The sequence below is a fragment of the Chinchilla lanigera genome, unplaced genomic scaffold (assembly GCF_000276665.1).
Source record: "Chinchilla lanigera isolate Chin_1 unplaced genomic scaffold, ChiLan1.0 scaffold00012, whole genome shotgun sequence".
Classification (NCBI taxonomy): domain Eukaryota; kingdom Metazoa; phylum Chordata; class Mammalia; order Rodentia; family Chinchillidae; genus Chinchilla; species Chinchilla lanigera.
This window is the reverse complement of record NW_004955413.1, coordinates 19,203,752-19,217,943: the sequence shown is the minus strand read 5'-3', so window position 1 is coordinate 19,217,943 and position 14,192 is coordinate 19,203,752. Positions and strand designations below refer to the sequence as shown.

At 35.6% G+C, this 14,192-nt stretch overlaps 1 protein-coding gene across 8 annotated transcripts in view; it reads left to right on the top strand.

Moving 5' to 3' along the window:
• Sox5 (SRY (sex determining region Y)-box 5) overlaps nt 1-14,192 on the top strand; it is an 844,441-nt gene that overhangs the window by 458,428 nt on the left and 371,821 nt on the right. For 5 of the 8 annotated variants that reach the window (XM_013511609.1, XM_005379087.1, XM_005379083.2 and 2 more), the window contains exon 1: nt 13,727-13,836. The exons of 1 other annotated variant lie outside the window; for it this stretch is intronic. In XM_013511609.1, the coding sequence (XP_013367063.1) occupies nt 13,799-13,836 (38 nt within the window). In that variant the 5' untranslated portion in view covers nt 13,727-13,798. Of the gene's footprint in view, nt 1-12,452; nt 12,487-12,903; nt 12,957-13,726; nt 13,837-14,192 lie in introns of those variants that run through there. 2 more of the 8 variants (XM_005379084.2, XM_013511607.1) reach the window with 2 other exon arrangements.

Sequence of the window (14,192 nt, the reverse complement as noted above, 5' to 3'; positions counted from 1 at the left end):
GAGGGAGAGATTTGGTAGAAAACTCTTCCTTCACAACTTTCCTCCAAATGCTGTACGTGCGCACACACATAAACACACAGGAACGCACGACGCAAGCACTCATCCCTGCTCTTTAGTTTAGTATTTCTGTTCTTTGTCAGGTTTTGTTTGTTTTGTTTTTGTTCTTGAGAAAGTAGTTTAAGGCTGAAAAACTGGAATACTATTGTTTATATTTTCTGTTAATCAGTTATAACTAGTTTGTTAGTAGCCTGGGTTTTTTTTTCAGAGTGCTTATTAAAATAGTGTACACCTCTAATGTGAAAGTTATCAGTTAAATAAAGTTTAGAGTGTTCCAACTTTTTATATTTCCCTCGTTTATGCATGCATGCATAATAGTTTAAGGATAAGGCAATTGTTGTAGTCCTGTTGAACATATCTATGAAAGCTCTCTAACAACAGACCATTCAATTATCCAGTCTAGTCTTCCTTTCCTCATACTGAAATTTTCTCTTCTGAGGATATGTCAGATTCAAAGATTAGGGATAAGTTCTTGAATCTGTACATGTACTTTTATAATTTTTTAAACTACAGAGAAGCAGGAAGAATTGTACGATATAAATTTGACAGGAGTTATAAAGAAATAGAAATAAGATAAATTTATTTTTTGAAGTGCCAGAATATAACTGATAACTCATTTGAAGTTTTCCTGACTGATTTTATGCTGAAACAGCATTTTTACTCTTTCCTGTGCTTTATCAGCATTTTAGTAAAATAGCTTCCTATTTGTTTAATTGGGTTAATAATTTATTTAAATATATTTTAAAGGTTGGTTTCCATTTTTTGTACTTAGATACATCCATTAGAATGTCTTTATGTACTAGTGCCTTTTCCTTATGAAGTAATTTGTTTGCTTTCTTAAACCAAAGAGAAATTAAGCATCTTTAACATGGTGGTAATTTTTGTTGCTCCCTGCCCTTCTTCCAGAATATCAGAATGATAAGGAGAAATCATTTGATTCTGTTCATTTAATTCAAATTTTAATTGGTCAGGATCATTATTACGTCTACTTTTAGTGAACTGTGGGTTTTCTTTTGAGCAAATCAAAATGCTCAGGTTGCTTATGAGGTTCAGCCTTTGGCATAATGTCACTAATGATTTCTACAAACCGTGAAATAAAGCAACAGGAAAAGCTATCAACAAAAAAAATATAAATGGAATATTTTAGATCAAAACTAAGATTCATATCGTGCCTACCAGAAGAAAAGGACAACAGTGGGCAATTGGATACTTGATCATTGTAAGTGAAATCAAAATAGCAGTGACTTCCTAATTGCCAAAATCACTTCTGGCCCCATGGAAAAATGGAATGGCACTTATATTTGTCAGGGATTATAGCCATTATGAAATTAATAAAGAGCTCCATTATGTTATGAAAGCAAAAGCTAGTCCATTATTTTTCTGAAGTTCTTTAGACATTTTTAAATTTCAGCATTTTTTTTCTCTCATTGGTATGTAATTTCCTAGAGCATAACTTCAGGTGATACTTTGCTTTTTCTAATGAAATTCTTAATAAGGAGACCCATTGTGGTTTGCAAAATCTTGTGGAAAGCAATCAAACATTTACCTCTTGTGTGTGTGTGTGTGTGTGTGTGTGTGTGTGTGTGTGTGTGTGTGTGTATTGACAGGAGGGAAGGTACAGCAGGAGTTGAGAACTTATGGTTCCATTTTGCCTGAACTGTCTGTGTTGTGGTCTTTTTAAGTGTATCTCTCACCAGTGATAACCGGGTTGCCAAAATTGCTTTTTGAATAGACCTCTTTATTTTTTATCTATTGCTGTTTTTGTTCCTTTGAAACTTTATCCTTTGGAGTATAGTGCTATACTCACCTTCTTACACTTCCTCTTATACTTGTGAAAATGTACATTTTCTATTATATTATTACATTTCAGGGTTATATTTCACTCTCAAAGTTAGAATCTCCTGTGAGGTGTTCTATTATTATGTCAGATTCAACATAACTTATCACTCTATCCACCCAAAGTTCTTTGCTGCCGATCATACGATTATACACTATTGTTATCTCTGCAGTTGCCAACCCACCACACGTTATTTCTTATATTTTAATCTACATAAAGAGAAGACTTCTTTAAGAAAGTAATATTTAAACTAGATGTAAATGTGAACTTGAGAAATCATGTCCTAATCTTGGGAAACAGATTATACAGTGGCCTAATAATACCAAAATACATCACATTGCAGCACTGAAGTCCCTTGTTTTTTAATTCAGATAGAGAATACCATGATAGTTCAGTGTAGTGAAATGATCTTGAGGACAGAATGATGAAAGCACCAAGCATTTAGCTATAGAACACAGAATCAAGCAGTAGGAGCTCATGTTCTGCTCAGTATTATGGGGAAGAATGACAGATGACAGTTCCAGGTAGAACAGTAATAGGGACTTACACCTTAACCAGTTTTTACGGATGAGTACTAATTAGCCCGCTCAATTGGATAAGGGAGGAGGGAAAACATCTCAAGATGTATGTAAAGTTGAGAGCATGAAGAGTTGAAATGTTTTGATAAAAACAGGTATCAATTATCTTCTCAAATTTGAGTTATATACAAATTTTTATAGATTCCAAAGAGTATACAGTCTGCCAAAAAAGTCTGCACATTTCAGGAAAAGAAAAACTTGTATAAATATTTTAATATGTTTTTAATTTATTGAGACCTCATGAGATTAATGCAAGTTACGTTTGGCCTCTACAATGACAAGACGTGCTCAAAAGCCTTCAGCTTCCACTTATTAATATGGCAAACCGCTGCTTGGCTCACCTTGGCCATTGACATTGCTGCACATGCATTTTCAATTTCTTCTCTAGGGGCCGGCAGTGTAGTGGCTTTGCTGTGATCTACAACATCATCTAGGGTCCCTCGATGAGGGTTTCACCATTTGTTGGGAAGCAGCATATTATTTCTCTTTTCCTGAAGTATGTACACACTTTTTGGCATACTCTGCATTCACTGGGCCTTTGAATTTCAATTAAATATTTCAGAAACTAAAATTGAAGTCTTGCAAGTTTTTAAAAGTAAAGATTATCATCATAAGTGAGAACTTTGAACTTTACAACGTGTAAATAATTTTTAATAAAAACAAATATTATACGCTTCTCCAGATACATTTATCTGGGATCTGCAATTTGAATTTGAGGAACATTGTGTATATTTGGTGGATGACCCCTGGGAAGTTTAATTAGAGGTATATTTAGTTGTGTATATTTAACTTTTAAAAAGCATGCTATAACCAAAAAAAAAAATCTGGGGATTTAGCTCAGCGGCAAAGCACCTGCCTGGTAAGTGCAAGGTCGTGAGTTCGGTTCCCGGTACCAGAAAAAAACAAACAAACAAAAAAAAACAAACAAAACAGCATGCTATATGTTTAGCTGTATAGTTTCCATTCTGGTGTTATATCCTCACTGTTGCACCTCTGTTAGCTATCATTTGTTTTTACAGACTTTTGTACAGTGACTCGCTTTGAATATGTAACATTCAGCACATGTGAAAACATATTTCTAACATAAATTACCAGAATTGCATTTATTATTTTTTTCTATTTCCAAATTGCTGTCCATAAAGCTTGTATCACTATACATTTCTCTGAGTAATACATGAGAGTACTTCCAGAAGACTTTTCTGTGTTAAAAAACATCCCCCCTCTGTCTATAGATTGAATTTTTCCCTGTATTCGTTAAATGAGAGTTTTGGGTTGACTATGGGTTATATGCATATTGGCTTGGGAACTGATATCAAATCCTGTTAGACTCTAGATCTTTTATTCTTCTAGAACATAAGTAGATGATCTAGTCCCTGTCTGGGAAATGCTATTTTGATTGTGGAAGGCAAAATAAATGAATGTGGCAAGCTAGACATGGTGGTGCGTGCATGGCATCCCAGAATTTGGGAGGCTGAGGCAGGAGGATTGCTGTGATTTGAAGGCTAACCTGCACTGCATAATGAGACCCTGTCTCAAAGAAGGAAAGAAAAAAAAAAGAATGTTGCTGTACCAAATCAAAAACTCATGTAGAAAGCTTCAATTGTATTGAATAAACCAAACAATGTGTCTAAGACAAAGTCAACAGGACAGGAAATACATTAAATCAGCAGAAAAGTATTCTAACACAGAGGACTTACTATAGCATAAGAATGAATAATATATTCTGTACTGCAAGATTCATAGGGTGTTGATTTTTTGCCAAGCTAATAGATTAAAAATAAGCATATCACATTGTATTTAAAAATTACATTTTCAATATGAAAGATATTGAAAATCTTCACTTTTTAGGAACTGTTCCTATTTCCTTTGAAGAATTTAAATTATTTGCATGTTTATATTGAATTATTACTTTTCTCATTGATTTGTAAGAGCTCTTTTTTACTACGGAATATATCCATTTAATTGGATATAGAAATTGTTGTATGTCTTTTGATTTTCATGATACCTTTTGACATTCAGAAGTTTTTGGTGTTTACATTGTTGGCTTTATGGCTTCTGAATCTTTACCCAATGTTAAGGAGACCTTTTCTTCTCCAAAGTTAGATGAATTTATATTCTGTTGCAGTGATTTATGATTTTATTCTTTACTTTCAACTCTTTGATCCATCTTAAATTTATAATACTGTTTGTACTGATTACAAGGTATCCACAGAACATTAATTGAATGCTAATTTTATCATCACCAAATGAAATAGAATATGTTTTGGCTTTTTATCTCTACCTTCCTTATTATTCCATTAGTTGATAGATTGGATACTATGTTGCTTTAATTATTGTGACTCTAAACTGTGTTTTAATTTCTATTAAGCTAATCCTTCTTCAGAACTTTTCTGATTAGCCTTGGTTTTTTATTTAAACTTTTGAGTTAGAATTCAATATTTTAAATATGCTGGTATTTTAATTTCAAACTCATTAAATTTATACATTCTTGTAGAAACAATTCACATTTTATGATATTGATGTCATGCTACCTATCCAGAAACTTGACATGTCATTCCATGTTGTTTTAAAGATTTCTTGAATAGATCTTCTATATGAATAAGTTTGCTCATAGATATTCTGTTTTTTGCATTACTAATGCAAAAGGGGTCTTTTTCCCCATTATCTCTAGTAACTGGGTTCCTCTTATATGTGAAATCTATTGATTTCTATATATTACTTTTGTTACAGCAGTTTTGAATTCTCATAATGCTTTGGATAATTTCAATTGATTTTCTAATATATATTTTATTAAATACAGAAAAACTAATTCTAAATTGTTAAAGTTCAGAAATTGGACACCTTATTTTGAAATCAATATTTTATTTTAATGCCCTGCACTATTTTATTTTACAAAATAACACATACAGTTTTCTTTTACATTGCAGATAGATGTTAGAAGTAACTCATATTGGAAGAAGCACTAGGGTTTAATCAAAAGTTGAAATTTTCTTCCTGCTTCTGATTTGCTGTGAAATCAGAAGCTATGTGAATTTTTCCTTTTACTTTCTTTTGGATTTGTTGAGAAAATACAATAAATGAATGTATATAAAATTGCACATTTCTAGTTAAAATTTTTATAATTCTTCTTGAGATACACCAGACAGTCCATATCCTAATCTAGGTGATAATTCTCTGAAAAATGTTAAAGTTTTGCATCTCCACCTTTTGTCACTGTGCTCTGCCAGGCAAAGAAGTGTAGAAAAATCTTTGGCCATACTGAGTCTTTCTTTGTGCCTTGAACGCGTGTAGCAGAATTCTGTGTACATGCCCAGTGTAAGGAAAATCTGATATTTTCTCATTAAGATCAAGAATAATGTCCCTGAGCAGCAGGTAAAATAAGTCTGAAGCTGGGTTCATGTACCTGAAAAAGTATGCGTGATCTTAGGTATACAACTTTATTTTCTGAAAGTGTGCTTAGAATGTTGTCATATTTCATAAATATTTAGTCTTTAATCTATGATTAGACTTTATACATGATTTAAAAATAAATATTTCTGATACAGAGCCATAATGTCCTTAGAGTTAATTAACCTTTAGGTGTTTTTTGTAGTAATATGACATTTGACACCTATACAGTTCTTCCAGACAATTTACAATATTAATCTATCATTTATCCTATTTATGCAAGTATGGAGTTTTAAAATTAAAACTGTACAAGCATAAAGTAAAAGTTCTACAAGTGCTTACTAACTAATCAAATGCATTCATTTGATAATGTTTGCTTTCTTATTTTTTTATCTTGTGCATAGTCTGACAAAATTACTTTCTTAATTGTGACAGTAATTAATTTTGTTAACAATAACATGAAAAAAAGAAGCTGTGTGTTTGGTAGTAGTTTTTCAGAGTGCCCACAAAATTCGTTTTTAAAACTAGGCTTTCTTGAACACAAATTACCTTTTAGGATTTTTTAGCAGCTTTTTAGTTTGCCTTGTAGTTGTTTACTTGTAGTTTTGAAATTTTGGAGAAAAGCAGAATCCCTGGTAATTATTTTCTCCCACAAGTCAAGCCTGATGGCATTATATATGTGAAGTATCTGGTACAGTAAAAAACTGGCTTTCACTGTCTCATAAAGTTAGAAAATGTAATAAATACAATAAGACAGGAGAAAAAAAATGGAAATTGTGACTTGAAAATTCAAGCACAAAAATTTTCAGTTCTAAATATACTAATTTAGTCATAAAATTCTTTTGAAAATACAATTTCCTGATCAGTTAAGTTCACCTGTTCATTTTAACTTATTGGAAATTTGCTGAGTTAATACAAATTTGTACAAGATTACTTTCCTGGCAGTGCCATATTGATACACAAATGGGGGTTATGCCATATTGCAAAAGGTAGAGATATACTCTCATGTTTTCAGAGCTGACTCAAAACTTTCAAACCAGTATAAAAACATGGGCTGTACCTGAAGAGGTGAAGATTTCTTTTTGTAATTATTAGAGAGGAGAGAATAAAAGTGTTTTAAGTTTGAGAGAGCTTAGAAATCATCTGGATTGTTAAAGACTAAAACAAACATTACATCATTAGCAGAACTATCATAGGTGTTCTCTTAGAGGAGAGGTCTGCACACTTTATTTTTCAGCATATGTGCTCTTCTAGATTAAAGCACAAATACAAATGTTTCCTTCAGTTTTAGCTCCCATTTCTTATCTATCTGATTAGTTGACATAAAGAAATAGTAAGCAAAGAGGAGTGGCAATGTACTCCCATAATCCCAGCACTTTGGGAGGCTGAGGCAGGATGGTTTCAAGTTCAAGCCCAGCCTGGGCAGGTTGGTGATACCGTTTCAACCTTAAAAAAAAAAAATAATAATTAGAAAGGACTGTGGGTATAAAAGATCCAGATTGCGTCCCCAGTGCTGGGAGGGAGGATGAGGGGGGTCAGTAGTAATTCAGGTGTGGTGGTACGTACTTGTAATCCTAGCATTTAGGGAGGCTGAAGCAACAGGAAGTTGTCCCATGGGAAACTTACTGAGAGCCTGTCTCAAAAATAGAAAAGAGCTGGTTGCTCAGTGTTGGAATGCCCCACTTTGTAACAATGACAGCAAAAAAGTAATGACAAAATATGCGTGGGTTAGGGTGGGAAAAGTGTTTGTGAATGATGTGTACAAAAATATTTCACAGACATTACCCCACAAAAACTAAAAGTACTCTAGCAGTAAAAGGGTGCAACTTCTCCTCTGCTGTGGCCATGAGAACTTTCTAAACATGTGGTCCCATAAAGGTATGGCTTCTATTCTCAGGGGTTATATGAATTCTTCACTCAGTAGAAGCCTTCTGATGTTTTACCACCGGGGGTGGTGAGTTGATGTCATTTACAACCTTGTCAGCTAACCACCATCAGACATCACACCTGTCACAAGGAGAAATGAATAAAAATATAAGATAGGCATGCATTCAGTTGGTCTTGTTTTCTTAATTGATACCCTTTGCCTGATTTAAATGATTTTGTAACTGCAAAATAGTTACAAAGGAACCAGAACATTAGCCCCTGTATTTTCCCTGGGATTCCATAAATTGTAAACGTATAAGGAAGGGGAGCCTTGGAAATTATTTTTAAAAAGAAGGCTAAATTACAAGGAAGGTAGTATGAATTCTTGTGTTTGTTGTCACCACACATGAGTGAAAATGCTATTTTTAAATTGTTTTCGTTGTGTAAAGAACAATCATGTGTAGCAAGACAGCGCTCAACCTAACTGTCTAAACTCGGGGCATTCAGTCAACATAAAACCGTCCTTACTAGCACTTTCGTATGTGCTTAGTACTTACTTGCCATTATGTTGTATTTGAGAGACAATTAATATGCATCACCTTTTGACAACTTTGGAGGAAAGATGACATAACGTCAGCACCCTCCATCTCTACGCTTAATTACTTTTGAGATCTCATTCGTAATTGGGATAATAGCGTTTCAGATCTCATAAAGTTGCTTTTGACTATTAAATGAGACATTTCTCTTAAAATGTTTTCTATACATAAGAAAGCCTCAAAAAGAGAAGCTATCTTTTAAATTATTTCAAGTTATTCTTAAGAAGGAGATAAATAATACGATCAAACCATGGAAGCAATTACTGGAAATGACATCATCTCTTTCAGAGAAGTATGAGACTAGAGTTTCCAAGGTGAGAGCGCTCCTGAAGGACATGTTCTGTAATCAGAGGGCAGCTCATCTCTATATTCTAACAAACCAGCTGATGAAAGAAAGAGCAGGCATGTACAACAGTCTTGAATTTGTAAGCTCTTGTGGTATCAGTTCCCTTGCAAACACATATTATGAAAAATTGAATTTTTAGATCCTTGAATTTTGTAGATGGTTTTCGGATGCAGTTCCCATATTATGAGATGCTGGTCTACTCCAAGTCCCAGTTTTAAGCTACCTGTGATAGGCTAGTAGTGACTGCTTGGGCATTTGGTGAATGGTTCACATATATTTATTAAATAGTGTGAGGAAAGGGTGTTTTCTTAATGTCTGTTGTGTCAAATTAAGTCATTGTAAGTTTTGTACTGTCTTGCACTGATATCTCTTGCATTTATTATGGCTCTGATACTAAAAAGTTTTATTTCTCAAAAATATCCCACCCAATTTCATGAAATATGAAAGCTCTAACTGTATAGTGGGAATACATATCAAATGTGAAAGTGATATCTGTACTTACGACTACATATTTCATGGAATTAAAATAGAAGGTACTTAACAATCCTGTCCTAAGACAAGGGAATGAAGTGCATCCTTTTAAGATGAAGAAAAAAGTACTAGGGGTGCTGGCTTGCAATGACATCTGAAAAAGTGTTAAATCTGAAATATCTAGTTTATTATATTAGAAGTGTTGGCACTGTCAGCATTGCACCTCAATATTCTCTAGCATATCTTATATTTTCTTAGCCCGTATGATTCTCTTCTTTATATTTGCAATGGCAACAACATGAGCTTGAAAGCATACTTTTTCAGGTTTGTTCCATTTCCTATACTACTGCTGCAACAGTGTCAAAGAAGCTTAATGCATGTAAAACTGGTTTTGCAATTTCTATTGTATTTTGTGCTTTGGTACTCACCTCAACAGATGTATTTATATTTATATATCTGCGTTGTTTGCAGGTCATATTGTAGTAACTCCCATTTTAGGTATTGTTCAATTAAGTTCTCATTTTTATTTTTTGTTCTTTTGCTTCTATATATTTGATTGTAGATTTTCTTAACCATATTTCTGAAAATTTCTGAATAATTAATTTGAAATTTAACTTTTATTTGTAGTAATATATAGATGATTATTAGGCCCATAAATTTTCTGGCTCTATTAAATTCATTGTATTCAATGTTGGGAGGCATTTAATGGATATGAAGTGAATGCTGCAGAGTATCTCAATCCACATGTGTTGTGAAACTTCTGTAGCCCTACTTAGGATAGTACAGCATGTATCATATGGGATGTTACTTCTGATATAGAGAACGCCAGATGTATAATCAGTTGAATATCGTTAGCTATTTGGACAATTACTAAAGAACTGTGGATTTATTTAACACATATTATGTGCTAACCATGAAATATTTAACTTTTTAGCATTTAATATAAAATACAAGGTTGATTTATAAGTAACAACAGTTCAATACTAAACATTTGATTGATTGGATCACTTCATAATGTAACTGGTAGCCAGATTTGACCAAAATATTCTGGAACTCTCTTTCCCTTTGTTGATTTTCTAAACTCTGGCAGAAATCCTAATTTACATTACATTATAGAATTCAAATGAGAGGAACCTCTGCAGTCTCCATTTACACATATTCATTCCATTCAGCCATCAAATACTGTATTAGCTGAGTAACAAAATTTTTAAAATTTAATTTTAATAAGATTTACTTGGAAACCTTTTAGGTCATAAAAATGAGCACTATTTTGGGCTTTTATTTTGCTACGAATTTTGTAATAGCGGTCGTTCTGTATTAAGGTGTCACAAGTGAAAAAATGGCCTGAATTCAAGTAGCAAATGAGGCACCAACAACTCAAATATGAAGCTAAAATATTTTTGCCAAATGCTGTCTGTCTACTATGTTGTATTCTGTCTAATTTCCATGAGCTAGACTAAGTGAACAAAATGCCGTTATCAGTATAAAGTTTCCTTAATAATAGCCACTATTATATTGGGCAGATTTTGTATCCAGTTTGTAATCCATATCAACTCCCAGTATAGAATACTGTGCAAGAGATAAAATTTTTTTGATTGGCTACAGTCATGTTTATAAATCATTCTGACATCGCAAACTTCCTTTCAAACAATTTCACAGTTTATATGTTCGCTGTGTTTGGTTGATATGTGTATATGTATATTTACCTATACATATATTAAGTCCTTAAAAACAAGGCCAAAGACCAGGAAGATCCTGAGATAAGCATCTTTGCTTTTGACTCTTGTCCACAAAGAGTCACACTCGCTTTCTTACCTGCTCTGGTGACATTCTGGGTTAGAGTTTCAGGAAAACAACCAGAGGTAGTAGCTACAGCAAGACAGCAGCTGGGAACATACGGATCTCAGCATCCTGCCTTATGGCCATTATCTTTGTTTCTGTCTTTACGCTGCCACTGTGTCTCCTTCTTATGCTGTCCCTGCTCCTGTCCTCTCTGCCTTCCTCACTGCAACTCCCATGGCTCCCTGTAACTTCTCTCTCTCCTTCTTAATTTTTCTCTTTTCCTACGAGATGAAGCACAGTGCCTTAATTAGAAAAAAATTTTTTTAAATATTTTTAAAGTGCCTGTAGCTCTGCAGCTACCATACCCCAATTCCCATGCCCACCATTAGCAATAGAAGAAAATTATCATTTTTATATACATTATCAATTAGAGTGGATTAGATGATAGGTCCCCGGAGAGCTAAAAAATAGATATTTAACATAAATGCAACAATTTTCTCATTTTTCTCTGTAGAAATAGGTTGTTGCTGCAGTAAAATATAATTTGAAGCTAACGACAAGAAAAAAGAGTGAGTAATGTGCTTTCCCCTTCCCCAAGTGCAGAAAATGAAAATCATGTCAGTATCAACTCATTTTTGCCACATCCCTTGTTAACAGCTTTTTCAGGCTGGGTCATAATTTTCTGTTTTGTTAGTGTTCTAACTCCATAGTGACACGCTTAAATCTTACTCCACGTTGGTTTCGTAGTATGACGTTGTAGAATGCATAGTTTATTTTTTAAACGCACATTTATTTTTTAGGATAGCTCGTGAACGATGGGTCTCGTTATCAAATTATGATCAACTTTGTCCAAGATTTATAAGCTTCGGATAAACAGTAAATTTACTACTATGGGAAAGTTCATTGATTTGGGTGTTCGGAATATGTGTATGGTGTGTCATTGTGTATGTCTAGAAAGTAAACTTACTGTCTGACTGTCGCCAGGAAAAAAAAGTAGGACCTAATCAAACTGCTATGGGGTCAACCCTTGTGGTTTTAAAGGCCCTTAATGTTGTCCAGCTGCAAAATAAAAGGAATTGGGAGGGGAAGTTGGAAGGAGTGGAGGGGGTTGGGGGGGGGATGTGTGGAAAAGAACAGGGAGTCTGGCTTTTATTTTTTTTTTAAAGTGAGTTCAGTGCCAGCCTGGACATTGGCTGTGCAGACTATTGAGCCATTGTCTGCTCCATTTCCAGAATAGCCCCCAGTTAATCACTTCGGCTTTGAAGGGAATTTCCTCGTGGAATTCTCCACAGAAAATCTAATCAACTGACCTGCCCTCTCAACAATGGAAGGCTTTTTTTTCTTCTCTTTCCCTTATTGGGGCGGGCTCTGTAATGTAGCCTTTTGTGCAGAATGAACCCTCCCAGTAGGAGTGGAGAGCGTGTGTGAGTGTCTGAGTGTGTGTGTGTGTGTGTGTGTGTGTGTGTGTGAAGAATGCACACTATCTCGTGTTGGTGAGTGTGTGCTTACTCTCTGACCAGATGCTGCGGTGCACGGGGCAGCTACCATCTCTGCGTGCATGTCTGTGTAAGTGCCTCTCTCTCTGTGTATGTGCCTCTGTCATTTCATGTCAAAGGTACATTACCTGATTACCTTCCTTGCCTGCCAGATTTTTATCTAGATAATTGGAACTGCTATGGAGGCTGTGCCCTGCCAGCCAGCTTAGGATCTGTAAAGCCATAGTTTGTCCACCTTGTTTTCTGTGGCTGCCTGGGCAGAGGAAATTAAAGAGACCCACGGCCAGGGGAGTGCCTCCTACCCCTGACCTCCCCAGCGATCCCAAACAAGACAGTGTGTCAATATCATCTTGCGTTCTTATTTTTTGCTTGGTTTTTCATTTTTGTTTGCTTGCGTGTGATTTTGGCATGTGGATACCTATTTCCCTCCACATCGCGCATCGTGTTTTATGGAGTTTGGAGCTGAGGAAACTTTGGTTGGGTTGCCAGGACATTCGCACCACTTTGTGGAAAGCAGGAGCTCACAGTGAGACCGACAGAGTGAGTGACAAGTTGTTTACAGGTTTCCTTGAAGGGGCCTCTGCTATATTTCAATCTGTCAAAGTTGCTTTTCTTCCCACAGAACAATGCCTGATTGTTGTGTGTGAGGGAGCGAGTGTGTGTGTGTGTGTGTGTGCGTGTATGCGTGGTGTGTGTTTCCTTGTGCGCTTGGAGAGAGCCTGGAAAGGGGTGAGAAGGAATAACAATTCTTTGTGTAAAAATGCTATTACTTACATCTAATCTTTTTGCTTAATTAGTTAATAAATGCAATTTGATCGGGGTTATGTTATTGTATGGACTTCTTTTTTAATCAGCAGCAAATGCATTTTACAGAATCATACTGGTGTGTGTGCCTGCGAGCTTGTGTGTGTGTGTGTGTGTGTGTGTGTGTGTGTGTGACTTTTATTATTTAGAGGAGAGAGAGTACGGGAGACGTGTTAAATGAGTTGACTTCTCACATTCGCTGATGTCTAGGAGAGAGAATTAAAAGGAAAGGACAGGCACCCTGAGGTTGTCTGGAGCTTTGCAGCTGAGCGTGCGGCTTGTGGAGGGCTGAGGGGGGAGCGGCCAGACCCTGCTGCTAGAAGTGCGCTACCCCTTTAAGAGACTGGTCAAGGAGTCCTAGGAGAGGGAGAAGAGGGGAGGGGGGAAGGGGGGAGAGATTGAGAGAGAGAGAGAGAGAGAGAGAGAGAGAGAGAGAGAGAGAGAGAGAGAGAGAGGGAGAGGGAGAGGGAGAGGGAGGGAGAATCAATTGGTTTAGAAGGTTTGGACTCACTTGACAGGTTCAGTTGGAGACGATCATAGGTGGCTGCTGTGACAAAGGGAAATTGTGCTTTTCCAGCATGCTTACTGACCCTGATTTACCTCAGGAGTTTGAAAGGTGAGTACAGTTTCTTTCCCCTTAATATATTGAAGTACAACTCTCCCATTTTACAGTAGTCTCTGGATCAGTTGGAAGATGCTCCCCTTAAATGTGTTTGTGAGAGAAGCTTTTTACTAGGGCTTCTGCAATCTTGTTAGCTGATTTTGTTGTGGTTGCCCGGACAAAACTGAACTGATCTGCAAAGTCTCGGAGATTTCGGTTAGGGTTTGTAGGTTGCATCCTATAACAGGAAATTAAATGAACATTAAGCATCTCTCCCCCACCGGCTGCTTCTCTTCCTCATTCTCTCTCCTACTTTTCTCTTCATTGATTTTTTTTTTCCTCCCCTTCTACACCTTTTAAAAATGCTTTTG